Here is a 27,289-nt window from a genome sequence, read left to right as displayed (position 1 = left end):
AAGAAGTGTTTGCCTACTGAAAGTCTGAGAAGATGATCTATGTGTTTTTTTTTTCTGGAAGATTTACCAGTTTAGTTTATGTTTAGGCCCATGGTCCCTCTTAAACTGAACTTCCTATGTGGTGTAAAGTAGGGATTCAGCCCCCTCTCCCCTCCCCCCATGCATATGCGTGAATATCTGGTGGTCCTAGCGTCATGTGTTGGTGCCCTTGTCAACAGTTATCGACCTTTGCCCTAGCCAGTGTGGCACAGGGGATTGAGCCCTGCCTGCAAACGGAAATATCCGGGGTTGAATTCCCTGCTAGGGCACGTGCCTGGGTTATGCCCTGCGTCCCTGTTTGGGGTCTAACAACAGGCAAGCCAATCGATGTTTCTCTCCTTCTCTTTCTCCCTCCCTTCTCCTCTCTCTGAAAATAATAAATAAAATCTTTAAAAAAACCCATCAGATGGCTCTCGACATGGACCACTGAACACCCCAGGTAACACTGCGTCTCTTGTAGTCTTTCTTTACTCCAAGTGAGGTCCTGAGGCAGGGCACGTCCACCCCCTGGGAGCTCGTTAGAAATGCAGAATCTGGCAGGGCTCCAGGGCTGAACAACCGCGGGATGATTCATAGGCACCTTGCATTTGGAGAAGCACTGGTGTAGATGTTTGAGGAAGGAGGGGAAGCGTAATCATGACCTACTCTGCCACCGACAACCTCCCCATCATGCACCGCAGGCTACTGGGGGCGGGGGAGGGGGTGGTTGTGGACCCATTTCCTCTCCAGCCCTTTCTTTGCTGCTGGGGGGGGGGAGGGGCTCACCCACTCCTCACTCTCCAACACTCGCAACCACCTGCCCACTCCCCCATACACAGCCTTCCACCCCTGAGCCTCAGTTTCCTCAATCTCACAGCAGAGGTAGTAACGGTCTCTACCTCAGGGGTTTATGGGATGCGAAGGGATTTGAGGAGTACCTGAGGCACAGGGACAGCAAAATAAAAGTCAGTGATCGTCAGGGCCATTTCTGAGTCCCTGCGCACGAGCGCCCCACTCCCTCCTCGGTCCCTTGTCTCCCTTACCGGGGCAGAATTGAGCCTTGCGGTCCCCCCAGCCCAACTTCTCCCGCCCTCACCTCTCCTCGCCACCCGCCCCTCGGGGACAGCGTGCACCGATAAATCTTCTCCAGCGAGTTGCATTGTTAACCGCGAGCTGCCCTCGCCTCTGCCCGGTCTCCCGCCCGGTCTGGGAGTCCCTCAAATCCAGGATCTCTGTCTCTGTCGTTTTTGAACCCCCAGCCCCTGGCACAGTGCCTGGCACTTGGAGGGCGCTCCATAAATGTTCGCAAAATTTAATTATATGTTCAGCAAGCGTCCACCCCGCCGCGCGCTGGGGGTGGGTATGTGTGGGCGGTGGGGGCGGGAGGGAAGGCTGGCTGCGTGCCCGGGTTGTGGGGGGACACAGGCAGGGGGCTCCTCGGGGTTCGAGTGGGAGGACACTGGGGAGGGGCTACAACGCAGACGAGCGAAGGGCTAGCGGTGCCAGACGCCGTGGACGGCCTCCGCTCCTCCCCCTCCGGCGCCCCCTACTCCCTCCTCCTCGCGCCTCGCCTCCTCCCGCTCCGCCGCCCCCGCCCGGCGCGGCCGCTGCAGGGAGGGGCCGGGAAGGCGGAGCCAGCGGCGGCGGAGGCTCCCGGCCCCCGCGCGGCTCCCAGGCTGGAGCGGAGATTCCGGCGGGCCCAGGTAGGAACCCGCGCAGGGAACAGACAAGGGACTGGGGCCGCGGCGGGAGGGGCCAGGCGGGGGAGTGGATCGGGAGCCGAGATCCGCCCCTCGTGCCCACGGCAGCCTCGCGGCCCACCGAGTCCCCAGCTGGGGGTAAGGGGCAGCTCAGTCCCCTCCCCGTGGCCCCCGGCCTTCCCTCCCGCACTCCCTCCCGGCTGCGCCCTACTCCTTTCCGGGCCGCTCGGCATCCTCCATCCGAGACCGCCTCGCCAGCGTCCCCCAGGTTCCTCCTCTCCTTAGCCCAGCCTCGCTCCTTGTTCGTCCCACAGGTTCCTTCGGAAAGCGAGCTGGAGTCTATGCTCGGCCGCTGGGTGGGGGGGAGCAGGGGTGAAGGGCTCAGCTAGGAGGAGCCAGCGGGTTAGTCCGGCTTGGGGTGGGGGGTGTACGACGGCGGGAGGGCCAGGGACCATTCTTCCGCATCTTAGTGTCCCCGTGCTCGCGTGCAGAGGGGCTGGCCCCTGTTTTCAGAATGAATGAATCATTGCTCTCCTAGTCCCCTTCGGAAGGAGGACTTTTTGAGGTCCACGTGCTGCAGAGCACGTTGGGGGGCCTTCTGAGACAGGCTCCTCCACCTGCGCTCTCGTTTCTCCACCTCCTCCGTGTGCTCCGTTCTAGGGGGAGGCGCCCTTCGGATTGGGGCTTGAGGGATGGAGGGGAAGGAGGGAGCTTGTGGGCTCAGCCAGTCACTTGTCGAAGGTGTGACAGGCAAGGGACTTGATCGAGGCCTCTTAGAAGGTCACAGGAGAAGGGGGTTGCTGTAGAGGACAGCATCCAGGGACAGAGAGGAGCCAGTGGATTCGGGCCCTTAAGTGACTGAATTCCTCCAAGCTTCTGTTTCTTTCAGTGGAATGGTACTGTTAGTACTCGTTCCTCAGAGCTTTGTGCAGATTAAGAAAAATGTCGTGTGAAATCACCTAGCACAATGTTTCCCGCATCAGGGGCACTGGGCAAATCCCAGTTTTCTCTCCTCTCCGAAAACAAAGTGAGTGGAGAGTTGTTTGTTCCCGTCCCCTCGGTCCCCATATCGGCCAGGGACAGCCACAGCAGACCTGTAGTCACTGTGGAATGAATAGGCTCCGTGGAGCCTCACCCCTCCCTGTCTCCTCCCACCGCCGGCAGGCCGAGCCGGGGAGCTGACCAGCACAGACATGCCGGTGCTGTCCGAGGACTCTGGTGAGTGCCTCCCTGGGGCTGGGCCTCCGGGGCCCTGACGACAAGAACCTGCCCAGCAGCTGGGCTGGAAGGAAAGCTGGTCGCTGCCAGCGCTGGCTGTCAGGAGTTGCCTGGCCTCCGAGCCCTGGGAACGAGAGCCTGGGAAAAGAGTGTTCCCGGGATAGGGCTGAAGTGTTGTTGGAGGGTGCGCTGGGGGTTCCCGCGGGCGGGGGGGGGGGGGGTCCCAATGGAAGTACTGTTGCATTTGCTGTACTTGTTTCCCTTACACTCCCCTCAGGCTTGCATGAAACCCTGGCGCTGCTGACCTCTCAACTCAGACCTGACTCCAACCACAAGGAGGAGATGGGCTTCCTGCAGGATGTTTTCAGTGAGAAAAGCCTCGGTTACTTAATGAAGGTAGAGCCCCGTGTCCTCCCCTCTGGGGAGGGTTTCTAGGGGTCTTCCTAGCTCACCGCGGCCGGTGGCGGTCATCCTAGCCGGCCCGCCCCCCGCCCCCCAGGGAGGTCTTCATTAGCTCACTGTGCAGGGTTTTCTCTTGCGTTGCCCCGTGGATGACCCAGTTTGCAGCCCCACAGCCAGGGGCGGGCCATGTGCTGTCCGGGGTAAACCTTGGCAGCTGGCTTGGGAGGCCCCAGCCAGAAATCGGCTGTCTTTGCAGATTCACGAGAAGCTTCGCTACTACGAGAGGCAGAGTCCGACCCCCGTTCTGCACAGCGCCGTGGCCCTAGCCGAGGACGTAAGGCCCAGGCTTTTCCATACGGTGTCAGCCCTTTCCCCATCCCGCGGTGCACCATGGTCTCGCCTCCTCACCACTGCTGAGCCAGGGGACACTGGGACTTGGGAAGCCCCAGGGTGAAGAGGGTCTCCTTCCCTCCTCCTCCCCGGGCCTCCTAACAGTCTGGGAGGAACTCGTGAGCCTTGGGCCGGGCTGGGGGACAAGGAGACAGGAGGACGCCTACTCACTGTGTTCCCGAGAAAGTCTGTTTCTCCGGCTGTGGAGTGCGAGCCTTTGGATCAGACCTGCGGTTCCCAAACCCCGGAGGACTGGCCACACCAATAGGTCAAACAGGCCAGCATGTCTGGGGCGGCCCCTAGCGAAGTCCTGGGGGCAAGGAACTGGCAGTCTGTCCTCTACCCGCTCCGCCTTCTCGTGTTTTAAAGGAGCCCTTCCTCACTTCTTGCGGACCTGTCCTCTCCGTTGCATGGCTTGGGGAGAGCAGGCCCTGTTGATTACGAAGTCCAGAGCCTGAACGAACTCACCCAAGCCCCGGAGGTGGCCTGCCGAGGGAAGGGGGCCACCCGTGGGTGCGGTTTCCATGCCTTTCTCCTCCGTGGAATGTGACGGGGAGCATGTTAGGTTGCCAGGCCCCCAGGCACAGCGCTGCGTGTCCTACGAGCTCTGTGACCTGAAGTCACTCGAGCTCTCTGAGCCCCAGTTTCCTCAGTGCGGTAGTGGGGGCACAGGTAAGGGAGCCAGACAAGCCCAGGTTCAAGTCCTGGCTCTGCTGCGTACCAGCTTTGCGACCCCGGGCGAGGTATTTAATCTCTCATTAAATCCCCATCTGCAAAATGGCAACATACCAGTGCCCCCTCCATCTAGGTCCCTGCGAGAGTTAAGCGAGAGGCTCCACATGAAACAAGCGACACCCAGTTAGGGCTTTGGCAGTTAGCGCCCCATGAGGGTTGTTCTGCGGGGCTGCCCAAGCTCCCCCCGGTGTGATTTCCCTGGGAGCTTCAGTGTGGGGTGGCTGAGGGCCTGGTGCACCCCTGGGTGCTGCCGCAGTTCCTGGGAGGGCCCTCGGGTCTGAGGTCCGGGGAGCAGGGTTTTGCCCGGTGACTCCTAGCAGGCGGGAAGCACCCACAGCCTCCTGTCCCCTCGCCCTGCAGGTGATGGAGGAGCTGCAGGCCGCTTCTGTGCGCAGTGACGAGAGGGAGCTGCTCCAACTGCTGTCCACCCCCCACCTCAGGGTAGTCACGCCGCTGTCCCCACCCACCCACACAGCGTGTGTCTCCTGAAATGCGGGCGGGAGGGAGCGTTCATTCCGTCGTGAGACTGAGGACGGGAGACTTCTGCGTGAGGGATCCTCCGTTTGCGCGTCTGGGGGGGTTGCCTCTCTGGTGTGAAACCTAAGACCCCCCCAGAGCCCTGGGAGCTCTGGGCCAGCCTTTCCTTCCTTCTGCCTTCCTGACAGGCCATGCTCGTGGTCCACGACACGGTTGCCCAGAAGAATTTTGACCCTGTTCTGCCCCCTCTGCCTGATAATATTGAGGAGGATTTCGATGAAGAATCAGTGAAGATCGTCCGCCTGGTGAAGAACAAGGAACCCCTGGTACGTGGCACCCCCCCCTTCCCCCCCCTTTCCCTGTTCCCTGTTCCACCCAGAAAACTAGGAAGGGACCCTCCTGAAGTCTTTGGAGCGAGTGACGGCAGCTTTGTCAGGCTGTCCCTAGTCCCTGCAATGCTTCTGTGTGCCGGGCACCCCTTTCTCTAGGTAGGCACCGCTTCCTCCTCAGCCCTGGCCAGGCTCCCGTGTGCAGCCAACAACCTGCACAACTTCCTGGGGCCGCCCTGACCATCATGCTCTGAGCTGGCAAACTCCGGTCCAAGGGCCAGACCCAGCCCCCTGCCAGATTTTGTAAATAAAGTTTTATTGGCACACAGCCATGCTCTTCATTTCCATCTTGTCCGCAGCTATCTTTGCATGGCAGCGGCAGAGCTGAGTAGTTGCAAAGAAGGTTGTGTGGCCCCCAGAGCCTAAAATGTGGCCCTTGACAGAGAAATGCCAGTCCCTTCTCTGAATACCCGGAATCACGGGGTAGCAGCCATTCTTCTCCGCGGATGACAGATGGTTATCATTTCGGCTCTGGCTCAGCACTGATTGGCCGAGCAAAGGGACAAGGTTGTTTATTAAATGGAGGGAAGTCGGGGAAGTCCAGAGAATTGAGCGCTTGCCCTGAAGAACACCGCGGCTGGCAGTCTTTATCGTCAGCTTTCCCTGGATGACCTCGGATGAGCCGCTTCTGCACCCGGGGCGGGATCTCTCCTCTGCCTGTTTCCGTCTCTCCAACGTGGGCAGCCGCATCGGGCACCCTGCTGTGCGCCAGGCGCCCTGTTGGGTGCAGGCAGTTCCGAGATGACTAAGCCCTGGCTCTCTGGGGGGTTCCCAGGAGGTCGTGACGGGGGGCTTCCTGGAAGGGGTGATACCCGTGCTGAATCCTCCCCAAAAAGAAACAGGGTTTTCCAGAAGGAAAAGGGAGGGGAAGGGCATTCCACATAGTTGACCGCATGCGCAGGGCCAAGGGAAGGTAAACGGCATATTCCGGCAGCTCGGAGCTTCCTGGGGTGGACCTAGAATGCCAAGTCGGAGGTAAGAGCAACAGGGTGAGGCCGGAGCCCTGGCAGGTCATACAGAACCTGATCGTCCATCCATGCGCGGGGACTGAGCTTGGCCGCCAGGGCAGCGGGGAGCCTCGGGAAGGTTTCAGGTACAAAATAGCTCGGCCAGGTTTGTGGTGTGGAGGGAGCACACCGGCTGCCGAGTAGAGAGGGACCTGGAGAGTGAGGCCGGAAGCAGGAAACCAGTTTGTAGGTGGGGGCCAGGTCCATGCGGTTTAGAAAGGGGACCTGACCTAGGCCTGTGGGAACTGGGAAGAGACACCCAGGAAATATTTCAGAAATAAAATGAAATGCCCCTCGGTGGCTGCCTCAGTTGGGCAGGATTCCTGGAAGGCCCCCAGGATAATGCCCCCCAAGTGTCTGCTGGGACGGGGCGGGTGCTGCAGCCACGGTCTGGGGCCGGAATAAGGAGGGGCTTAGGGCTCACTGAGTTCAAGAGGCCTGGGTGACTCGGAAGTGGAGATGACCAGGAGGTGCAAGGGTTGCGTGTCCAGAGATCTACATTTGGCGGCCCCCAGCCTCCAGGAGCAGTTCAAGTTACACCTGAGAGGTCAAGACCTCGTGGGTGCAGAGTGTACAGAGCGAGACAAGAAGAGGGCCGGGGCTGCATCCCAGCCCTTTCGTGAACATTTAAAAGGCAGGGAGAGGAGGACTCGGCAAAGGAGATGATTTGTCTTTGGGAAGAACTGGAGAGAGGTGTCACCAGGGCCCAGGCTAAGAGACAATTCCGGAGGGGCAGTGAGCACCAGAGTCAGACAGGAGGGTGATCAGAGGACAGAGGACTGAGGGTGGCATCTGGCAGGTTGCCAGGTGCTTTCTCGGGTGCATTTGAGGATGCAGGGGTGCGTGGCTCCGAGGGCAGGAGGCAGAGAGAGCGGACTCACGCATGCACGCTGCTTCTTTAAGAAGCTTGCTCCAAAGGAAGGGAGACGGCTTCTGCTGGGTGGGGACGCAGGCTTCTTAATGATGGGAGAGACTTGATAAAAATGTTTAGGGCCAGGAGGAGCCAGTGGAGAAGGGGCATTGAGGACAGAGGAGTGGGAGGGAGGGGAAGAGGGACCAGCCTGGACAGGAGACCCCCCCCCCCCCCGCTGAGATGGGGGGAGGGGAAAGGATGGGCGCAGATGCTGGAGAGCATGCAGTTCTAGGGGGAAGAAGCCACAGGGCTCTCAGCTAATGGCTTCTCTTTCCAGCAGTATTTATCTTACATAGTTCAACTAGGTGACACGAACGAAGTCCATAATAATCAGTGTGCCAGTGTGTTTGCAGTACATCTGATGATAAAGAGTTAGCATTTATGGAGCACTTATTGTATGCTAAGTGCCTTGCGTGCATTACCTGATGTGGTCCTTGGTGCAACTCCGAGAGTTCAGTGTTATCTCACGCCTCAGAGGAAACAGACCCAGAGAGGATTAGGGGCTTCCTGGCTAAGGCCGCATGCTTCTAGTACATGGCAGCGTGAATTCAAACCCAGGGCTGCCCAACTCCGGGCCTTGGCTCTTGACCCCACGGCCGCCCTGCCCTGCCACTGCCCAGCCTGCGTGGCGCAGGAACTGGAGGGCTCGTCAGGCCTTTCTCATCCTCAGTGACCTCTCTGTGCGGTGCTTCGTGGACCAAGTCCTGGTCCCCAGGCTCTGGCTGGGTTAGGGTTGTAATCGGTTCCTTTCGGCAGCAGAAGGCCCGGTAACCCTGTGATTGGTTGGAGGCAGGACGAGCATTTGCTGGCACATACTCTCATTATGAAATGTCTTTGCAAAAGGCAGGGGCTGTGATATGATAGAGAAAGCTCTGAATTCAGCATGACAAAAAGCTTTCCTGCTTCTCAGCTGGGTGACCTTGAGGATGCTCACCTTCTCCGAGCCCCGGCCCCTCGTCTCTAAAGTGAGGTCATTGCTGCCTTACTGTGCTTTGTTTAAACTGTCCAACGCTGGGCCATACTAATGAGAGATGTCAGTTTCATTGAGTCCTCAGCGTTGGAAAGGTCCCCACTGAGTTGTCCCGTGGGGGACAGAGGGAGAAATGGGGTGGCTCTTTGGGGTTCAGAGTGTCAGAACCTGAGGTTTGGGGGTGCTTCCGAGGAGCCTGCCTGCTCTGTCTCTGATGCAGGGCGCCACCATCCGACGGGACGAGCACTCAGGGGCTGTCGTGGTGGCCAGGATCATGCGAGGCGGCGCAGCAGACCGCAGTGGTGAGTGACATCGGTGTCCTCCTGGCGAATGTGATGGCCCTCGTTCCCCAGCCTCCCCCGTTTGGCCACAGGTCTCATTTCGCCCTCCTATCCGTCACCTGTATGGGACGGCACATGGGATGTATTAGGAGTTGGGGAGCGGGGCCAGAATTCTCTTTCACAAGCCAGGTAGAAATTTTCATTGTTTGGAAATCCCTCAGGCATGGAATGCTTTGGGGGGATCAGAAAGACTCATGCACTGGCTTAGCCCTAGGATATGGTAGTTGAGCATGTGGTCGGGGCTTGGGGGAGAAGCGACACCTTTCCCCACCACCCAGCTGCCGCTATTCATCAGGGGAGGGTTCATGTCCCAGGTTCGTTTGGATGGAGAACAAGTTGCAAATCACTGTGTGGGGAAGAACTGAGTCGGAGGCAAGCCTCCTGGGGTGGGGGGCGTGTTGCCCCAAAAGCCTGGGGATCATTGACGTGAAGAACCCTAGACCAGAGCTTCTCAAACGTGAGTGAGCACGGGAACCCTGCCCCCTGCTCCCCTGCCCCCGCCCTCTGCCCTAGCATCTTGCTAAAGGCAACTCTGATCCAGTAGGTCTTAGGTGGGGCCCAGACCCTGCACCCCTAGCCACCTCCTGGGCAGAGCTAATGCTGCTGGGCCAGTGTCCACTTTCAGTAGCACATAGGGCCCCCTATGGGGACACAGCTGTCAGTGAAGTGGAGGCCAACAGACAGGTGTGTTGGACACCCTTGCTGACATCTTCCCTGGTGCTCCCTAGTCTTCCTGCTCAGGTTTGAGAAGGACATTCTCGGAGTGTGTCCGTACACCCAGGAAGGTGAAGAGTTAATGCAGTGTTTAAAGAAGCAGAGGTTACAGCAGAAAGGACACGGTCTTTCTGTGTTGCTTCTTAGCAGCTGGGCCTCGGGCAAGGTGCATAATTCTTCTGGATCTCAGCTGCCAGCTCGTAAACTGGAGATTTCCCTGGGTGGTCGTGAGGCTGTGATGCCGAGCGCGTCACCCAGCACACAGTAGGGACTCAGTTTACCCCAGTTCCAGCGACGCCCAGAGCTTCGAGCTCTGGGGGCCGAGACCCTCTCCTTGCTGACGGTCACTGCCGTGTCTCCTAGGCCTGGTCCACGTTGGGGACGAGCTCCGGGAAGTGAACGGGATCACCGTCCTGCACAAGCGGCCCGACGAGATCAGCCAGATTCTGGTCCGTGATGCGTACTCGTGCCTGTGATGCGTGCGCGTGCTGGGGGGGGGTTGGTGGCACTTCCTGGGGCCAGGGTGGGTTTGGCTCAGTCTCCCTGGTTTTTTATTTTTATTTTCAAGATTTTATTTATTCTTTAGAGAGAGGGGAAGGGAGGGAGAAAGAGAAGGAGAGAAACATCAGTCGGTTGCCTCTCACACACCTCCAGAGGGGGACCTTCAACCCAGGCATGTGCCCCTGCTGGTAATCGAACTGCCGACCCTTTCCTTTGTAGGACGGCGCTCAGCCAACTGAGCCACAGCAGCCAGGGCTCAGTCTCCCCGTTTTTATGGGAGGGCCGCAGGGTGCAGGGTGGGGGACAGGAGGAGGTGGGCTTCCAGTCCACCTGCCTCTCGCAGACCCCCCCTCCAGCACAGCCATCCCCCTGACCCCTGGCTCCCTCTCCTGAGGGTCCTTCTGGAAGCCCCCCCCCCGCCTTAAAAAGGTTCCCTCTTCCAAATGGTGGAGGAATGAAGAGGTTGCAGCCTAAGGAGGACCCAAGCAAAGGGCTTTGGGTTCAGCCAGTCCTGGGTTTGAATCCTGCCTCTGCCACTTTCTGGCTCCGCAACCTTGGGCCAGTCATCAGATCATCCTGAGTTTCAGTTTCCTTTCCTGGGAGGTAAGGCCAGGGATGGCTGCTCACCCTGTGAGTGGTGGTTACGAGGATGCAAACATCTGGAGGAGGGTACAGCACTTCACATCTGGGCTGGGACGGAAACAGCCCCCGCCCTGAGTCCATTCCAGGGGCTCAAGCTGAACCTGAACTTGTAGAGAGTCCCCATCGCAGTCTTGTCCTCCGGGTCCTCAGCATTCTTCCCCGACATGACACCTCTTGCTCACTTCTGATGGTGTGGGGACATCCCCAGGGCGAGATCTGAAGAGAGGAGGCCGGCTCTCCAAGGCCCCACTGGAGGGGCCCTGGTCGCCGGCAGCCTCTTCAAGTTCTCCCGTCTCACGGCCCTTCCCCTGGTTCTGGGCGCTGACCTCCTTGAGTTCCGGGGGACGCAGGGCCAGCGAGACCAGTGGGCGAGACATGTCATTGTGGGCTGACGGCATTCTTCCTCATGGGCTCCCCAGAGGGCAGGGGAACCCCGGGGCAGGTCGGAGCGGCCTGTGATTGGAGAGCCCACTGGGGTAGATGGAAGCAAAGAGGGCCGTACTGATGGGGAGCCAGCCCCCACCAGGTTGGAAGGAGAAGAAGGGAGCTGGGCTAGGTCATTCAAAATAAGCCAAGAGGAAGCGAAGAAGGGCAGCCCCTTGGGGCATGAGAGGTCAGGAGAGACGCAGAGCTCGAATCCGGTGCACGTGTTGTCCTTGGGTTCTCGTTTAAGATCGTATGTCCCGGTGTCTAAAAATGCAGGTACTTGGCTTTTGAATTTTGCTCTGTCAGTTCGGCCGCTGCCACCACAGAAGGGTGGGTCGCAGCGGGGCAGTGAGTCTGACTTTCCCCCGATCGTGAGTTCTCGGACCTGGGAAGTGAGACGTGAACTCACGGGGGTTCGACCTGGGAGACGGCCAGCCTGTGCCCTCTCCCCTTCCAGGCTCAGTCCCAGGGGTCCATCACCCTGAAGATCATCCCAGCCACCCAGGAGGAGGACCGTTTGAGGGAGAGCAAGGTATGAGGGGAGCTGCGGGAGGGGGCGGGGGGAAGGGGTGGGGAGGGAGGGCTCCAGCCCAGCCTTGGAGACGGTTGTTCGGGAACAGATCATACAGCTGGTCTCGGAATGTGTGTGCTCGACAGATTGTAACTCTGTCGCAAACATTTATTTGTACCCTGCCTCTTTGGAAACAGGATTTGACCTAGCTGACTAATGCATTTTAACTGAAATAGAAAATCAGGGCCATGAAGAGGAAGGAGAGGTACCAAGTGTGCTTGGCTTTGGGACCAATGAAGGAACTGCCATGTGTTTAATTCTTTGCGGAGCCTGCCTTTTTTGGGCGCCTCCTCTGTGCTGCGTGCTCTGCCAGATGCTGGCGACAGGGTCGATGTGGGGCTTTGAGGGTTCCTAGCGTGGGAGGGGAGGCCAGGGAGCAGGTCCTTCGTTGTCCTGTGGGAAGTGCTGCGGAAGGATTCTGTGCAGAGTTGCAGGAGCCGTGGGAGAGGTCCCGGGGTCCGCATGAGGAGGTGAGGCTGGGGGGAGGTTAAGATGGGGAGGTCCCTGGGGAGGAGGAGGTGGAGGGAAGTGGAGGCAGGGGAGTCCGCCTAGATGGCAGCTCCAAGGAAGGACTGCAGAGGAGTATGGGGGTCGGTGAGAAAGATCACTGGGGTGGGGTCTGGGGGTGGGAGGAGGTGGGCTGGCTGTCTTCTGAATGACCTTGAAGCTTTTTTTGTAAGGGAAGTGATGCAACCACAGTTGTGTGTGTGTGTTTTAAAAGATTTTATTTATTTATTTTTAGAGGTGGAAAAGGGAGGGAGAAAGAGTGGGACAGAAACATCAATGTGTGGTTGCCTGTTGTGCACCCTCTACTGGGGACCTGGCCTGCAACCCAGGCGTGTGCCCTGACTGGGAACTGAAACATCGACCCTTTGGTTCACAGGCTGGCGCTCAGTCCACTGGGCCCACAGCCAGGACCCACAGTTGTGTTTTACAAAGCTTCCCGGGTAGCCCCCGGGAGGAGGGCGGAGTGGGTGGAGGCCGGAGGCAGGGAGGCCTGGTTGGAGGCTGACGTAAAAGCCCAGTGGAGAGGCTGCTAGGCCCCGGGCTGAGGGGGCGGCAGAGAGGACGGAAGAGGGCGTTGTTTGATGTCAAGTGAACTTGGATCTGAACTTCCCTGGCAGCCAGGGCAGAAAGGAGAACGTCATGAATTGTGTACGTTTCATTGGTGGATGGAAGGAAGCATGCCAGGTTTTCAAGCGAGCTGACTCCCAGCCCTGGCCTCCCAGTACCCAGTGTGAGAAAGAGGGGGCGGGGCATTCCCGCACCCGGCACAGAGTAGATTTTTTTTTTTTATTTTTAAATTTTTTAAATAACTTTTTAAAAAATCTTTCCTTTTTAAAAAAATATTACCAATTTTTTAAAAGATTTTTATTTGTTTATTTTTAGAGGGGAAGGGAGGGAGGTAGACAGAGAGAGAGAGAAACATCAATGTGCGGTTGCTGGGGGTCATGGCCTGCAACCCAGGCATGTACCCTGGCTGGGAATCGAACCTGGGACACTTTGGTTCGCAGCCTGTGCTCAATCCACTGAGCTACACCAGCCAGGGCTCAGAGTAGATATTTTGATGAATGGGGATTAAGAATGGACAATGTCTTTGAAGTCAGGTGTTTTTGTTTTTTCTATAGCAAAGGAAGAAGTAATGTTTTTTGTGGCTTGCTTCTTATTTGCACCCTTTCACCGGTTCCCAGGGTATACAGAACAGGGACTCCTACCTGATGGGACGTGGTTCTTCCTGGGACAAGGCTTGAACTTGATACAGGGAGAGAACTTGGTCTCCCTGCCCCCCAGCCCATCCTTCCTAACTGTTTCTTCTTAAGCCGGGGCTGGGTCTGGGCCAGCCATTTAAGATTCTACCCTCTTCTGAATGCCTGGGACCCTGCTAACATCTGCGGCTTGATGAGGGTCTCTGTCCTCACAGTATCTGGCCAGAAAGTCCCTCCTGTTGTCTAACTGAATCTTTGCTGGTGAGCACATAAAGGAGTATGATTTTGATCTAAGGCAGTGATGTTCAACCACATTTTGTATGCCACAAAAAGTTTTAAAACATCGCCTTGGCTGGTGTAGCTCAGTGGATTGAGCGGGGGCCATGAACCAGTGTCGCAGGTTCGATTCCCAGTCAGGGTACATGCCTGGGTTGCAGGCCATGACCCCCAGCAACCGCACATTGATGTTTTTCTCTCTCTCCCTTTCTCCCTCCCTTCCCTCTCTAAAAATAAATAAATAAAATCTTTTAAAAAAGGTTTAAAACATCAATACCTGACTGTTTCGTCAGGGTCACTGACCTCTTTTCCCTTAGACCGTCAAATAAAAAAAAATGACAACAGCCAACACAGCAATAGCCATTCACTGTGGATGAATAAAAATTACACCTATTTTTTGTCAGATTGGGAAAAAATATTTTTTTGGCATGCCACAGACTTTTAGTAATTAGTTTATGTGTGCCGTGAGATGAAAAAGGTTGAAAATCGTTGGTCTAAGGAGCCCTCTGGCCTTTTAAAAAAACGATTTGCTGTTAAACTAATGGAATCCAGATAGAAATAAATCCATGCCACCGAACTATAGGAAAGACTGGGGAGGCGTGTCTTCCCGCGGTCTTCTCCAGGGGCGGTGACTGCAGGGCAAAGGGCAGAGGTGGGGCTTGGCCGAGTGTGCGGCAGATGAGCCAGGACCGAACTGGACACAGCGTGGGGGGCACGTAACCCACCGAGAAACAGGGGCGAGGCATCGGGAACAGAAGTTCTACTGATATTGGTGTTCTTGCCAGAACATCTAGTTTACTTAGTTAACAGGCGGCTGCTGACTTTGCGAGGGGCAGCTAGCGTGCCAGAAGTCACGTGGGAGTCACAGATGGCACTTTTGCCTTTCCTTCTTGGTCCCAGGGCTAACTGTCGCGTGGGGTATGCGAAGGACGGCAGATCGGGCACCTGGGGACACGTGTCCCAAGGAAATTGGGACACGGGGCCCCATTCATTTTCTGATTCTTGAGGGATTTCCTGCCTGTAATGTCCCAAATGGTTGAAGAACAGCAAGGACATACGTGTGGTGTGTTTCTGATCGGCGTTCTGCTCTTGAGGCTGCGTGTTCTTCCGCATCGCGAACGGCGGTCGTCCTGGGCCCCCGCGGCGGCGCGCACGCGCCTCACCGCGCCCGTCCCCCACCCCCCGCAGGTGTTCATGCGCGCCCTCTTCCACTACGACCCGCGGGAGGACCGCGCGATCCCCTGCCAGGAGGCGGGCCTGCCCTTCCAGCGCGGGCAGGTCCTGGAGGTGGTGAGCCAGGACGACCCCACATGGTGGCAGGCCAAGCGAGTGGGGGACACCAACCTGCGCGCCGGCCTCATCCCCTCCCAGCAGTTCCAGGAGAGGTGGGTCTGGGGTGCGTGGTGAGGGGCGGTTCAGGGGCGGCAGGGGTGCAGGCGGCGGATGACTGACTCCCGAGTCTCTGCCGCCGCAGCTGGAGGGACGCGCTGTGTATTGTTCCTCCAGGGAAGTGCCACTTGTACTTGCGTGTGTTCTTCTTGGCCCACAATGGGTGGTGATGACTGAGATTTAAATCGATATATGAAAATCTGTGTTATTAGGTTCATGTATATTGTATGATACATCCAGAGAGTTGCCCCCCCCAAAAAAATACAGAAATAAGGAAGAGGTGGACAAGGAAAAGAAAAGTACCCAAAGTCTTGCCACAATTTAAACAGGATAACTTATTTCCTTTCTGTGCTTTTTACTTGAGTGCTGCATATAGAATCTGAGATCTCGCTTTTTTTTTAAACTCTACTTTTTTTAAAGATTTTATTTTATTTTATTTTTAGAGAGGGAAGGGAGGGGGAGAGAGAGAGAGAGGGAGACATTGATGTGCAGTTGCTGGGGGTTATGGCCTGCAACCCAGGCATGTACCCTGGCTGGGAATCGAACCTGTGACACTTTGGTTCCCAGCCCGCGCTCAATCCACTGAGCTACGCCGGCCAGAGCTAAACTCTACTTTTTGACATCAGCATTTTCCACATACTACCTCTTAGTTACCGTGTGATTTCAGTGGCTCTAATATTTCAGCAGCAGCCACAGCATTCATTCATGGGCAGTGAGAACGCGCTTACTGTGAATGGAGCTGGCCTGTGCCAGCTACTCTGTGGGCTGCTGGCAGTTCAGCTGAAAAGTCACACACGTGGTTTGGACGAATATTTTGTACAAATGTGGGCGGGGGGAGAGGAGGGCACAGTGCTCTTCGAGGTCATAGTAAAATGTTTGGCCCTCGTGCAGGTATGCAGGGAAGGCTTCTTGGAGGAAGGGTATAGCTAAGTGACTTTACTCCTTCCCTGCTTGCCAGTCTTCTCCAGCGTTTCACTGCCGCCAGGCTGCGGTATTGTCTTGCACACAGACCGTTCCTCATAGTTCAAACTGTTTCCTTAGGATAGGTTTCCAAGAGTGTCAGTTCTGGGTCGGAGGGGCTGGCGGTTAAGACTGCATCGCCTCCCCTGAGGTGTGGGAGGCGGTAACCCCAGACCTCGATCATCCGCTCCAGGGGCCCTTGGCATGTGGCCCCCAGCTCAGGACCTGTGGGAAATGCAGACTCCCGGGCCCCGCCCCAGACCTGCGGAATCAGAAACCCCAGCGGCGGGCTCCGAGCCCTGCGTTCTCACCGACACTCCAGGTGATTCTGAGGCGCCGCCGCAGTGTGAGGACCGCTGCTCTCCTTCCTCGGCGGGGCTCAGAGCCACCCACACCTTCTGTTTCACGGGCCTTGGTGGGGAGGCTCTTCCGCCACTTAAATGTGCAAATCCAAATGCCTCCCAGAGCCCTAGGCATTGTCTCAGGTCAGAGATGAGACCTGGGCAGCCCCCTCTCCGGGAACACCTGCACTGGGAAATACGGGGTCCCCACTAAGAGAAGGTTAAATCAGGGTCACTGTCCCCCTCAGCCTGGGAGCCCTGCTGTTTGTTCTCCAGCTTCCTCAGGGATGGCAAGGCCAGCCGAGGGGGTAAGGGGCCCCCCCTTCCTCAAGGGTCAGTGTAGGAAAGAAACGACCCACTGCCGACCCAGGGCACCGGCCCGGGTCCCTGGGTGTGACCGTCTTGCACTGAGCGAGCTGCTTCCAGAACAGGAGGCTCAGTTTTTCCCCCGTTGTGAAGCAGCGAGCACCCCTGAACCGTGGACCCCCTCAGTGTGAAGCACAGGCTATGCCCCACGAGGGACCCAGCATGCAGTTTCTCCACGTGTTCGGTAAGACTGCCGTGACCGGGTCCGTGCCCCAGCTCACGGGCCTGCCCGTCCCCTTGTCCGCAGGCGGCTAAGCCACCGGAGAGCTGCGGGCCCCCTGCCGAGCCCCCAGAGCCTCAAGAAGCCCCCCTGTGAGTAGACTGGCGAGGATGGCACTTCGGGGAGGGACCGGGGTTAGGACTTGGACGGTTTGTGCCAGGAAGAAGCGGCCGCTGGGCTGGAGGGAGGACCAAGGGTCCTTGGACTCGGAGAAAGGGGAGGGCGGGCAGGAGTGGAGGGACAAGGAGGGGAAATGGGGGTACGTTGGGGGAGAGCTATTCCCCGGAGAGGAGCTTCTGTATTGGGGCCCATAGACGGCACCAGGGGGCGTGTTAACACTTCTGCCGAGGTTGCGCGCAGACTTCTGTGTGTGTGTGTGTGTGCACGCGTGCGTGCGTGCACGCATGTGTGTGGCTGGCTGTCTGGAGAAGGTTCACAGCTTCCACTCCATTCCAAGGGGCTCTCCGATCCCGTCGATTTAGGAGCCTCTGGTCTGGGGGGGGCGGTAAGGAGATGGCTGCTGGGTCCCCATGCCTCTGTGCGAGGGGTCGGATGCTCAGTGCAATCTGAGTTTCATGTAAACAGCAAGTAATTCCTTAGTACGTCCCAAATATTGCATGGGGCCTATATGTACTAAACACCGATCCCGTGTTTTTCTGAAGTTCAGGTTTAACCCAGTGTTCTGTATTTTATCTGCCTCCTCTACTCCGTGCAACACTCTCCCTTTTAGAAGGCACGCCCACCTACCCCCTTTTGCCTCGTATCTGTCACAACATCTCCGTGAAGTGGCGGGGTCTGGGCATCTCCTTTTCCAAGATGGCAAAACGGAGGCTCGTGAGGTCGAGGGAGCGGGACCGGGGTGGCGTTTTCACAGGGCCTGCGGTCAGCGTCCCCAGCGAGGGCACGGAGAGGGAGCTTGCCCACCGCGGGCGCGCTGGCGTCAGCCGCTCCCCTGGCTCGGTGGCACTGCCCACCGCCACTCTTCTCCACACGCCCTCCATCGAAAGGGCTGCTGAACAGACTGGCCTTGAGGCTGCTCTCGCCAGGGATGAGCTGGCTTTCTTCGGGCTGCTAATGAGACACACGCAGGAAGACTAATTAGAGCCAGTCTTGGTTTCGTAACGCACCACCGCAGCATGGGTCCCAGGTTGGCCGGGGGAGAGGAGGAGGGAGCAGATGGAGGGCTCCTCAGGCACACGGGGCCGTGGCTGCCTCTCCACCGCAGGGCCTCCCGGTCCCCCTCCACTAACGCTGTTCCATCTGTCTTTTGTGCAAACCGCAGATGATCAGCCTTGTGACAAAGGTAGGCCTGGTGTTTGCTCCCTGTGTGCACGGACAAGGCCCCTTTTCTGCGGAATGTCTGGCGCTGGAGGGGGCCTGTCCTTCCCCTCCCCCCATCCCACGCCGGGGTGGCTGTGCCCTCCTGCTCTCTGCACACCTCTCCCTGCTCTGCCAGCTGGACCGGCCTGCTCCTTGAGGCTGCAGAGCGGGGGTGGGATGGAGCCCCTCCCAGCCCAACTGGCACGCAGGGCTCAGCCTCTCAGCAGCCTTCCCAGGCCTGGGCTGGGCTGGCTGTGACTGGGCTGGGTAGGAGGCCAGAGACCGGAGGGGGGCAGGGCTAGTGACTCTTCTCTCCTTATTCACACTGGCCCTAACTCAGAGGGCCTGGGGTGGGGCTTGCTGGCCCAGAACCCCCGCTAGGGCTTGCACAGGCTATTGGGGGCCTAAGCATGGAGAACGGAGCTGAACAGAATGATTTGTTTTTCTGGGGTGGCCAGGACATGGGATTTCTCCCGAGCCCCCTGAGACACCATTCCAGAGGGCTCTTCCTGGCCATCCAGGGGCCAGGTGCCTCCGGGCTGGGGTCTGGGTCCAGCATGGCTCACCGGCGTCCCCTCTCTGTTTGATTCCCAGAGACCTGTGACTGTGAGGGGTACTTCAGAGGGCACTACGTGGGTGAGTAGCGGGGGCTCTCCCCCAGGATGCTCTCCCCGCCCCATGCACAGCCCACCACGGGCTCCTGGGTCCGAGAGAGACAGAGACAGAGCGATCCGAGCCCCGGGGACCTTTCAAGAGCAGCTCCGCCTGTGGGACCCGCGAGGAGGGGCCGACCTGCCCCGGCAGGAAAGGGACACGGGTCCCTGCATTGACACTATGACCATATTATCGTGATCTTGACTGCAGTCTGGCCAGTGGTCACGCCACCGCCGTGCAGTCACGCCGTCTGTTGCCGTCTCCGAAGTACCCTCACTCCTTCCACATCGGCCAGGCCTTTCAAAGACCTTAGAGACAGGCAGGGTCTTTCTAGCTTCTGATTCTGAAGGAATTGCAGACTTACCGAGAAGCTGCAAGCATTGCCCACAGAACTCCCGTGCACTCTGCACCTGGCTCTCTGGTTGTGTTTGCCGTGTTTGCTGTCGCACTTCCTTTTTCTGCACGTCTCCATTTTTTTCCTGAGTCACGTGAGAGCTCGTTGGAGACACGGGGTCCCTCCACCCTTTGATACTTCGGCAGGTGCTCCCTAAGGACTTCTCTCACAGGACCCCAGGGCAGTCATCAAATTCTGGGAATTTAACGTGCATACCGTTCTACTGTCTCATATAAGGTCTATATTAAAATTTTGCCAAATTGTCCCAGCGATAGATATCCTTTGGATCATTTCCCCCCGATTCAGGATCTAGTCCACACATTGCATTTCCTTTTCATGGATAAGGAAATTGAGGCTCAGAGAGGTGACAGCCGGTTCAAGGTCAGTCACATGCCAAGTAGAACAGTGACATTGAACCCTGTTTTTGGATGCCAGGCGGTCATTCTTCCATCGTATTACTGTGTGTCTTTTTTTTTCTTTTTTTTAAAGATTTTATTTATTTATTTTTAGAGAGGGAAGGGAGGGAGGGAGAGAGAGAGAGAGAGAGAGAGAGAGAGAGAGAGAAAGAAAGAGAGAAAGAAAGAGAGAAAGAGAGAGAAAGAGAGAGAAACAGAAACATCAATGTGCGGTTGCTGGGGGTTATGGCCTGCAACCCAGGCATATACCCTGGTTGGGAATCGAACCTGCAACACTTTGGTTCGCAGCCCGCGCTCAATCCACTGAGCTACGCCAGCCAGGGCTTCATATTACTGTGTGTCTTGGTGAAGCCCTTCCTGTAGCAGGAGGGGCTTAGGAGAGGCCAGGGGGCCTCAGTCCCACCTCCAGGTCTGGCCAGGTGGACGAATGTCATGGTATCCTCCACCCTGTCCCCAAAGCTGGTCTTCGGAGGAGCTTCCGGCTGGGCCGCAGGGAGAGACCGGGAAGCCTGCAGGAAGGAAAGGCGTCCGTGGCAGCTGAGTCTCCGGAGCTGCTGACCTATGAGGAGGTGACCAGGTACCAGCACCAACCCAGTAAGCGGCCCCGCCTGGTGGTGCTGATTGGTAGGTGACGTCCTGTGTCTCCAGGGAGCGGGCTGGTCTCCTCCCTGTAGGGGTGGGGAGGGCGCTCAGCAGGGTCCCTGGCCAGCCTCCCCTTCCTTCCCCAGGGTCTCTGGGGGCCCGGCTGCACGAGCTGAAGCAGAAGGTGGTGGCGGAGAACCCACAGCACTTCGGTGTTGCCGTTCCACGTAAGAGGGCCCACGTGTGTGGGGTGGGGGTGGTGCCTACCCGTGAATTATTTCACGGGGACTCGACTCCCCCTATCCATCTTCATCACTTTGGGTCTGAGCAACGGCGAAGCACTGCCAGCTGTAGGCAGATCAGGGGACCTAGGCATGATGCGTGAGACCCATGATCAGCGGTCCACTAGGACCCTCTGAGGCAGGAGCTAGAGGACCACTTGCCCAGTTCCTGCCTGGGACGGGGGTGAGCCTAGAGCACATTGCAGGCGAAGTGGCAACCTCAACCCAACGCCAAGGGTCCCCCAGCGATGGGGGCCGTTCCAGCCTCCTCTTCCAGAAGGCTGACTCCTGTGGCCCCTGCCCTCTGCTTGGGTGAGGGGGCAGGGCAGGGAAGCCAGAGAGCCCAGGGAGCAGCATTGCCTGGGCGCTCCCTTGTAGCTGGGTCTGGCCCGTCCGGGCGGCTCCAGGTTCTAGAGGCAGCCAGGGGTGCTGACATCCGGCAGGCGGGAGGTCCTTGTTCTGAGTGTGATGAGGAGAGGAGAAGAGGAGAGCGAAGAGCACTGGGAACGGTACCAAGAACTCTCATGCGAGTGACCTGGTCAGCCTTCCCCGTGCCCAAGAGATTGTCATCATCCTCTCCCACAGAGGAAGACACTGAGGCTCAGAGAGGTTAACGTACTTGCCCACTGTCGCACAGCGTTGAGTGGCAGAGTCAAGCTTCACACCCAGGCAGCCTGCCCTGGGCAGTCTTCACTAGGCTGCACGGCAGCCTGCCTCTTCCTGCCCTCGGCTGTCCCTTTCCTTCCTGTGGGACACTCTGTCTGTCCCTCTGGCAACGGTGACCACCAAGAGGGGATGCTGTGGTGGCAGCAGTGGGATCTTTCCAGAATGTTCTGAGGAAGGGTGGCTACAGAGCCATTCCCCTGGGCTTCAGGGCTCATGGCACAGTCTGTGGGTTGTCAGAACTGTCCTTCAGAGCCCAGCTTGAAATGGCAGGAATGGGGACGGGGTGCAGGGTTGGGGAGGCCCTTCTGGAAGGTTTCAGGGGGCCACAGCCTTCCAGGCCAAGAGGATGGACTGAAACAGGACATGGAATTGCTCACACATAGACCCTTTGAAACCCTCAGATCCATCCCTGGGAGGAAGGGCACCTGGCTGGTCAGGCCTGCCTGCTTCCAGGTACCACACGGAGGGGTGACTTTCCTCCTTGCATTTAAGAGCTGGGGGAATCAGCGAAGGCTTCCTGGAGGCAGTGACCTTTATGCTGGGTTTGGAGGAGTAAATAGGAGTTTTCCAGGCAGAGAGAGAAGAAGGGAGAGTGCTCTTTCCAGAGGGAACAGTGTGTTGTACAAAGGGATGAAGGTGTGGCCTGGCGGAGCAGTGTTGGGGGCCGGGGCCGTGGTGTGGATGACGTGGGGGAGGTGAAGCGGAGCTGGGGTGCAGGGTCTCCTATACTCATCTGAGGTCTTTAGAATGCAATCAGTGGGTGAAGCGAATGACATGGCCAGAAGGGTGACCCCAGCAGCTCTGCCAGAGTTTGGCCAAAGACATCCGCTGGGGACCACAGAGCATCTCCCAGGGTGGCCTCCAAGCGCCAGAAAACACTGTCTTCCGAGACCCCGTCTCTTCTCTCGGAATGCTGCAGAAGAAGCAGCTGTGTGTCGCTTCGTGCGCGCTCTTGTTCTGTGGAGGACCTGCTTGTCCCCCGCAGGGTTTGCGCACTGCCGTTCCGTTGTGGGGATCCACCGGAAACGCCCTGCGCTCTGACACTGAGCCAGAGCCCGCTCTGCCGAAGCGCATCTCGTCCGTAAAGGGACTGTCTGTCTTCACGTCTGCTTCTTTCTCAAAATGAGAAACAGCTGAGTAGAGAATTAAAAGCCTACGGCACAGTCATCTGTGTTTGTGCCTCCGCTGCGCTCACCAAGCAGTGAGGACTAGGGAATAATAACAGTGTAGGGCGAGGGATCTCCTCGGTGATTCTCCGAAAACCACAGCATCAGTGAGGCAGCCTGGCAGGGGGGCGAGGGAGCGCACTTGGCCTGAGACAGAGAGTTCAGACCTCGGCCCCGCTGCCTGCCAGCTCCGGGTCCCTGGCTCGGCGCCTCACCTCTCTGCCAAGTGGGAGGCCTCTGTAGCCTTCTGCCAGAGGTCTGCACCTCTGTTTCCTCTCCCGCAAAGTGGGAGGCCTCCTTTGCCTTCATCAAAGAGCTGTGTGTGCGTCAAGGATTCACACGGGGACCCTGGATGAGTGGAAGATGTTGGTTTATAGAGGAGTCAGCAATGAACTCCGAATACGGGCACAGGCATGCTGCTGGTCTCTCCCGCTGCATGGTGACCTCTCTCTGCCCGGCTTTCCTTCTTTCTTTCTTTCAAAGATACCACCAGGCCCCGAAGGAGCCATGAGAAGGACGGGGTGGAGTATCACTTTGTCTCTAAGCAAGCATTCGAGGCCGACATACATCACAACAAGTACGTCTCTGCCTGGTGGGCCAGGGGGCCCTCTGTGCGGCGGTGGGTCAGTCCTTGCCTCCAACCAGCGTTTCGCTGGAGCGGGGAGGGCTCACGGAGGAGGCGGGAGAGGGTGCCGGTGGGAAGCCCGCTCACGGGTCTGCGCTAATGTGTGGGCAAGCACGGGGAACTGAAGGCGCTTCCTCCTCTGGTGGCGTTCCAGGTTCCTGGAGCATGGCGAATACAAGGAGAACCTTTATGGAACCAGCCTGGAGGCCATTCGGGCCGTGATGGCCAGAAACAAAGTCTGTTTGGTGGACGTGGAGCCGGACGTGAGTTCCTGGGCCAGCTGGGCATGTTTTGTTCGTGGAATGTCTCAACTAGGGGATTGTACGTTTTACAGAATATCGGGCCTCAGTCTAAGACATTTTTAGGGCACTGGATATGAACATTTCCTGAGGTCTCCCTTTCCTGAGGAGTCTTGACAGGGTCCTGAGGTTTTCCTGAGAATCTAATGAAAGCTTTGCATCCTAAAATAGGCACCTCTGTACACACATGAAAAATGCATTAACATGACAGGGCGTTCATGGACCCCCCTGGCAGCCCAGAGCCCCAGGGCAGGAATCTCTTCGTGGACCAAGTCGTGCCGTCGATGGCGGCACCAACTGGCCAGTTGTGATGTGACAGGGACTTAGATGCCAGTGCCCAGGTGGGGGTGTCAGGGCACCCCTCCTTGACCGGCACCAGGAGACCGGTGGCTTGGGGAACCAGTGAGGGAGGCGGCTGGGAGAGCAGTTTGAAAGGGAAAGGGGAAGGAGACATGCCCCTGCGAAGTGCTTCGAACACACTTGTTCCGTTCCGCACGCTCTCCCTGCCGTGCACGCGACAGGGGCTCGGCCTCCTCCTAATCTTGTCTTTGGGAAAGACTGCTAAGCTTTCACCTCATTTGGGTTTTTTTTTATTCCTCTATAGAAATAGAGCTCTGATTTTATGATGGAAGCCGTAGGCTTTATTTTATAGACGTTTGCTTCAAACAGACTCCGAAAAGCACATTACGGATAAGGAAAAACCCTCATTAACTTAGACTTCTGGGGAGTTGGTAGTCGAAATTAAAAGTCTAAATTTCAAGATTTTATTGGGAAAGTGATTTTATCGTTTTGGCTGCAGATTGCACCTGGAACAGTTTAATACCCGTGTTTCTGAACAGAAGTCCTTAAAAAAATATGCTGTAAAAGGACGGTTTGCAGCCCTGGCTGGTGTAGCTCAGTGGATTGAGCGCGGGCTGCGAACCAAAGTGTCGAAGGTTCGATTCCCAGTCAGGGCACATGCCTGGGTTGCAGGCCATGACCCCCAGCAACCGCACATTGATGTTTCTCGCTCTCTCTCTCTATCTCCCTCCCTTCCCTCTCTAAAAATAAATAAATGAAATCTTTTAAAAAAAGAGTCTCTCAAAAAAATAAAAACAATAAATGCTTGTTGTTTCAAGCTACTGACACAGCATTTAAAAAAAAAAGAGGACGGTTTGCTCGTAGAAAACCTTCTAAAGCCTTTATGGTTTGTTCTGAGTTCTCAGTCCCTTCACTTGCTCAGCAAACCTTTTCTTTGAGGAGCCTAAGGAGGCCTCTGCAGGAGCACGTACCCTGCATGAGCGCAGTCCAAACTGATGACGTCCAACTCAGTGGATTGAACCCTGCCGGCCCACCCATCAGGACTGGGCAGGGAGCGAAGGGCGTCAGAAGGCTCATGAGAGCTTGCAGGGTCAGAGCCAAGAAAGATGGCCGCCCTTGGAGCCAAGTCTCTCAACCCTCCGTTCTCTGTATTCTCAGTGAGCAGGCCGTCGGGGCCCCCCTGAGTGCAGAGGCCAAGTGGAGAGAGAGAGACAATGAGCACTTGATCTGCCCAGTTGAAGTTCATTGTCATCTGGCCATGTAGTCAGAAACTTTGCCACTGAGGTCACGGGATGAAGCACACCCGTACTGAGCATTTGGAAAGTATGTTTCACCGTCAGATATTTTCGAAGGATGTAATGTTTTTGAACTTGCTTCCTCAGGCACTGAGACAACTGAGGACCTCGGAGTTCAAACCCTATGTCATATTTGTAAGGCCTGCCATTCAGGAGAAAAGGAAGATGTCCCCCATGTCCCCAGCTTGTGAGGACACAGCAGCCCCACTTGTAAGTTTAAAGTCGATCATTTCTTTTCTAAAGGCCTAATGGGGCCTCTTACTGTTACATACGAGCGTTCTGCCTCCTGCACATGACTGTCTTCCCATGTTGCCTATTGGTCAGACTGACTGGGTCCAGCGACCGGAAGGTTCAAGGTGAGGCAGCCGGAAGTGCCTTACAGTTCATTCCGGGGTGGCCTTGTGTGGGTCCCACTCCCCCACAGAAGCACCCTCCACCCTCCCGGAAAATAGGGACCTGAGACGACCAACCACACAGATCTGTTGAACTCCTAAGACAATCCCAAGTAGTTTTTGATCAAAACCAACCTCAGATCCAGTAAGCTAATCTGACATGGGGGCACCCAGCCACGTGAGGGGAACCTTTCCCACGCGCTCGAGGTTGATTCGGGGGATTTGCGGCTGCAGAACAAATGTCACACATTTTACTCCGTTTAGCGATGTGAGTACTGTCGAGACGCAGATATTTATCAGGAAGATGGAGGTACTCAGTGGGCAGAAATGTTCCTTCTGTAATTTCTCAAATAGCTAAATGCTTCCAGGATGGATGGCTGGAGTCCTGGAGTGGGGGTGGGGGGGGCCCAGCAGCAGCAGACGGGTCTACAGGATGTGTGCGCAAGGGCTGGGGGTGGGGGCGTTGAAGATCCAGGGCCGGCACCAGGATGCTGCGGAGTGCTTTCGAGGACGAGAGGGGCCCTGCAAGATCCAACACAGAACTGGGAAGCTTCTCTCAATTTCATCTGTTTTTTCCTCTCCTGGGGGAAAGGAGTAAGGAGAAGCAATGACCTCAGCCTTCCCTTAGGTCTGGCAGTCTTTGTGGTAGCGTGCAAAAGCTGCTCCCTGGCCCTTTGGAACGGATCTGCTGAAACTGCAGGGGCTCTCCCAGAAGTAGGAATCAGTGTTGATTGGCAGCAGAGTGAAGAGGAGGAGTTTGGAAGGGGTGGGTGTCTCTTTGGGGCAGGAGAGCTCACCCCGCTCCATGGCAGAATCGCAACGCTGAGCCCCTAGGGGTGGAGAGAGGAGGCCACACGGGACTTGAAAGAGATAGGAAGGAGGTGGGTGCAGGCCAGCGACAAAGTTTGTTTTGCAGTTTTACTTAGAGCGGATCTGCCACTTTCCTTTCTTCCCTAAACCAAACTAATGGCCAGTCAGCCATCTGCTTTCAATGCCACTTATTAGAGGGTTGTTTGAACTAGGCAGCCAACATGGTGCGGGTTTGGTAAAGAAGGGGTGATTGGCTGCCTAGACCTTAGTGGTAAATGTCAGGAAAGCAATCTGATGGAAGAAGGCGGGCACCATAAGGAAATGGGGCATTTGACGGGGGTTGTCCCAGCCCTGTAACTCACTCTGCTTTGTCTCCTGTGCTAAGGTTTGGCCCTGGTATGAAGGAATGAAGAATCGAGCTCTACCGTGTGGAGTTAGGAGTTTTCAGAGAGCATTAGATTTCTTTTATGCACCTTCCTTTTCTCCCACTTGATTCCAGAAAATGCTTTTTTTCACTTTTATATTATTATTTATAGATCTGTCCTGTGATTATTTATCCGAACTGCCGTGCAATGCAATAGCGCCGCTTCTTTGGAAATACCTGTGCACAGGAAGTGTGATATTGACACAGATATAGAATCTACACCCCCCTCCCCGCCCCCAAAGCACTTCATGTCATGGCTTGCAGTTAACAGGTCCGGAGTGGACATTTTGTGAATGAATGACCGAACACTGATTTTGTCTGTTGCCCATTAACTTTCTTGGGAGTTGGATAGGATATTGCCACTCCACTCTGTTCGTTGTGTACACAGTGGGTTATTCACGGGCCATAGCCATCATTCATCTCTTCAAAAGCTGAGGTCAGAACGCTGCCCAAGACACCGGCTGTCGGTTTCTTATTTGCGGGGAGAACCGCCCTGTGGCTCCCTAAGCGTCCCTTTCCTTGCAGGATGAGGAGCAGCAAGAGATGTGTGCCTCTGCCGCCTTCATAGACCAGCATTACGGGCACCTGGTGGACGCCGTGCTGGTGAAGGAGGACCTCCAGAGTGCGTACAGCCAGCTCAGAGTGCTCTTAGACAAGCTGAGCAAGGACGCTCACTGGGTCCCCGTTAGCTGGGTCAGGTAACTGTGTGCTAGAGCACCCCGGCGGGAGAGGACCCGGAAGACCACCCGCCTGGTCCCGCCGCGCCGCCGCCACCAAGGAATCGCAAGCGTGCAGAGGGGCAGACTTTTCCATGAACTCCGTCCTTAAGAAGCGTAGATGTGGGAAGTCCTGTTTTGTTTTTGCTTTTATGTCGTTTTCCACTACACCCCTCTGGGGGCAGAAAACAAGAGTTGAAAAGGGGCATGTCACAGAGTCACACATTTCCTTCATTAAAGGATCGCAGGCGAGTTGACCCCGACTGTTTGTACCAAA

At 56.8% G+C, this 27,289-nt stretch overlaps 1 protein-coding gene across 4 annotated transcripts; it reads left to right on the top strand.

The window, feature by feature from the left end:
* Nucleotides 1–1,640: 1,640 nt before the first annotated feature.
* MPP3 (membrane palmitoylated protein 3) lies at nt 1,641–27,289 on the top strand. Of its 4 annotated transcripts, XM_036033977.1 has the most exons (20): nt 1,641–1,721; nt 2,033–2,120; nt 2,883–2,936; nt 3,214–3,332; nt 3,595–3,672; nt 4,824–4,904; nt 5,129–5,266; nt 8,440–8,521; nt 9,638–9,723; nt 11,301–11,375; nt 14,585–14,781; nt 16,700–16,764; nt 17,955–17,975; nt 18,587–18,628; nt 19,916–20,080; nt 20,185–20,265; nt 22,635–22,728; nt 22,931–23,039; nt 24,758–24,880; nt 26,822–27,289. In XM_036033977.1, exons 3-20 carry the CDS (start codon nt 2,912–2,914, stop codon nt 26,996–26,998), a joined length of 1,758 nt encoding a protein of 585 aa, XP_035889870.1. In that variant the 5' UTR covers nt 1,641–1,721; nt 2,033–2,120; nt 2,883–2,911; the 3' UTR covers nt 26,999–27,289. The 4 variants fall into 4 exon arrangements, with proteins under 4 accessions (XP_035889870.1, XP_028376514.1, XP_035889872.1 ...); XM_028520713.2 differs by lacking the exon at nt 2,033–2,120 and having other exon boundaries at nt 1,655–1,721; XM_036033978.1 differs by lacking the exon at nt 1,641–1,721 and having other exon boundaries at nt 1,879–2,120.

Source organism: Phyllostomus discolor, chromosome 8, assembly GCF_004126475.2.
Source record: "Phyllostomus discolor isolate MPI-MPIP mPhyDis1 chromosome 8, mPhyDis1.pri.v3, whole genome shotgun sequence".
Classification (NCBI taxonomy): Eukaryota; Metazoa; Chordata; class Mammalia; order Chiroptera; family Phyllostomidae; genus Phyllostomus; species Phyllostomus discolor.
The sequence above is the reverse complement of the archived record's forward strand: the minus strand, read 5'-3'. Positions and strand labels throughout refer to the sequence as shown.

What these genes read in the sequence shown, in the direction of transcription:
- MPP3 (XM_036033977.1), top strand. Translation starts at nt 2,912, where the DNA reads ATGCCGGTGCTGTCCGAGGACTCTG. An exon ending in TGAAGAACAAGGAACCCCTG is followed by an intron (nt 5,267 to 8,439) that starts GTACGTGGCACC and finishes TCTCTGATGCAG; the next exon opens with GGCGCCACCATCCGACGGGA. An exon ending in TGGTGGACGTGGAGCCGGAC is followed by an intron (nt 23,040 to 24,757) that starts GTGAGTTCCTGG and finishes TTGCTTCCTCAG; the next exon opens with GCACTGAGACAACTGAGGAC.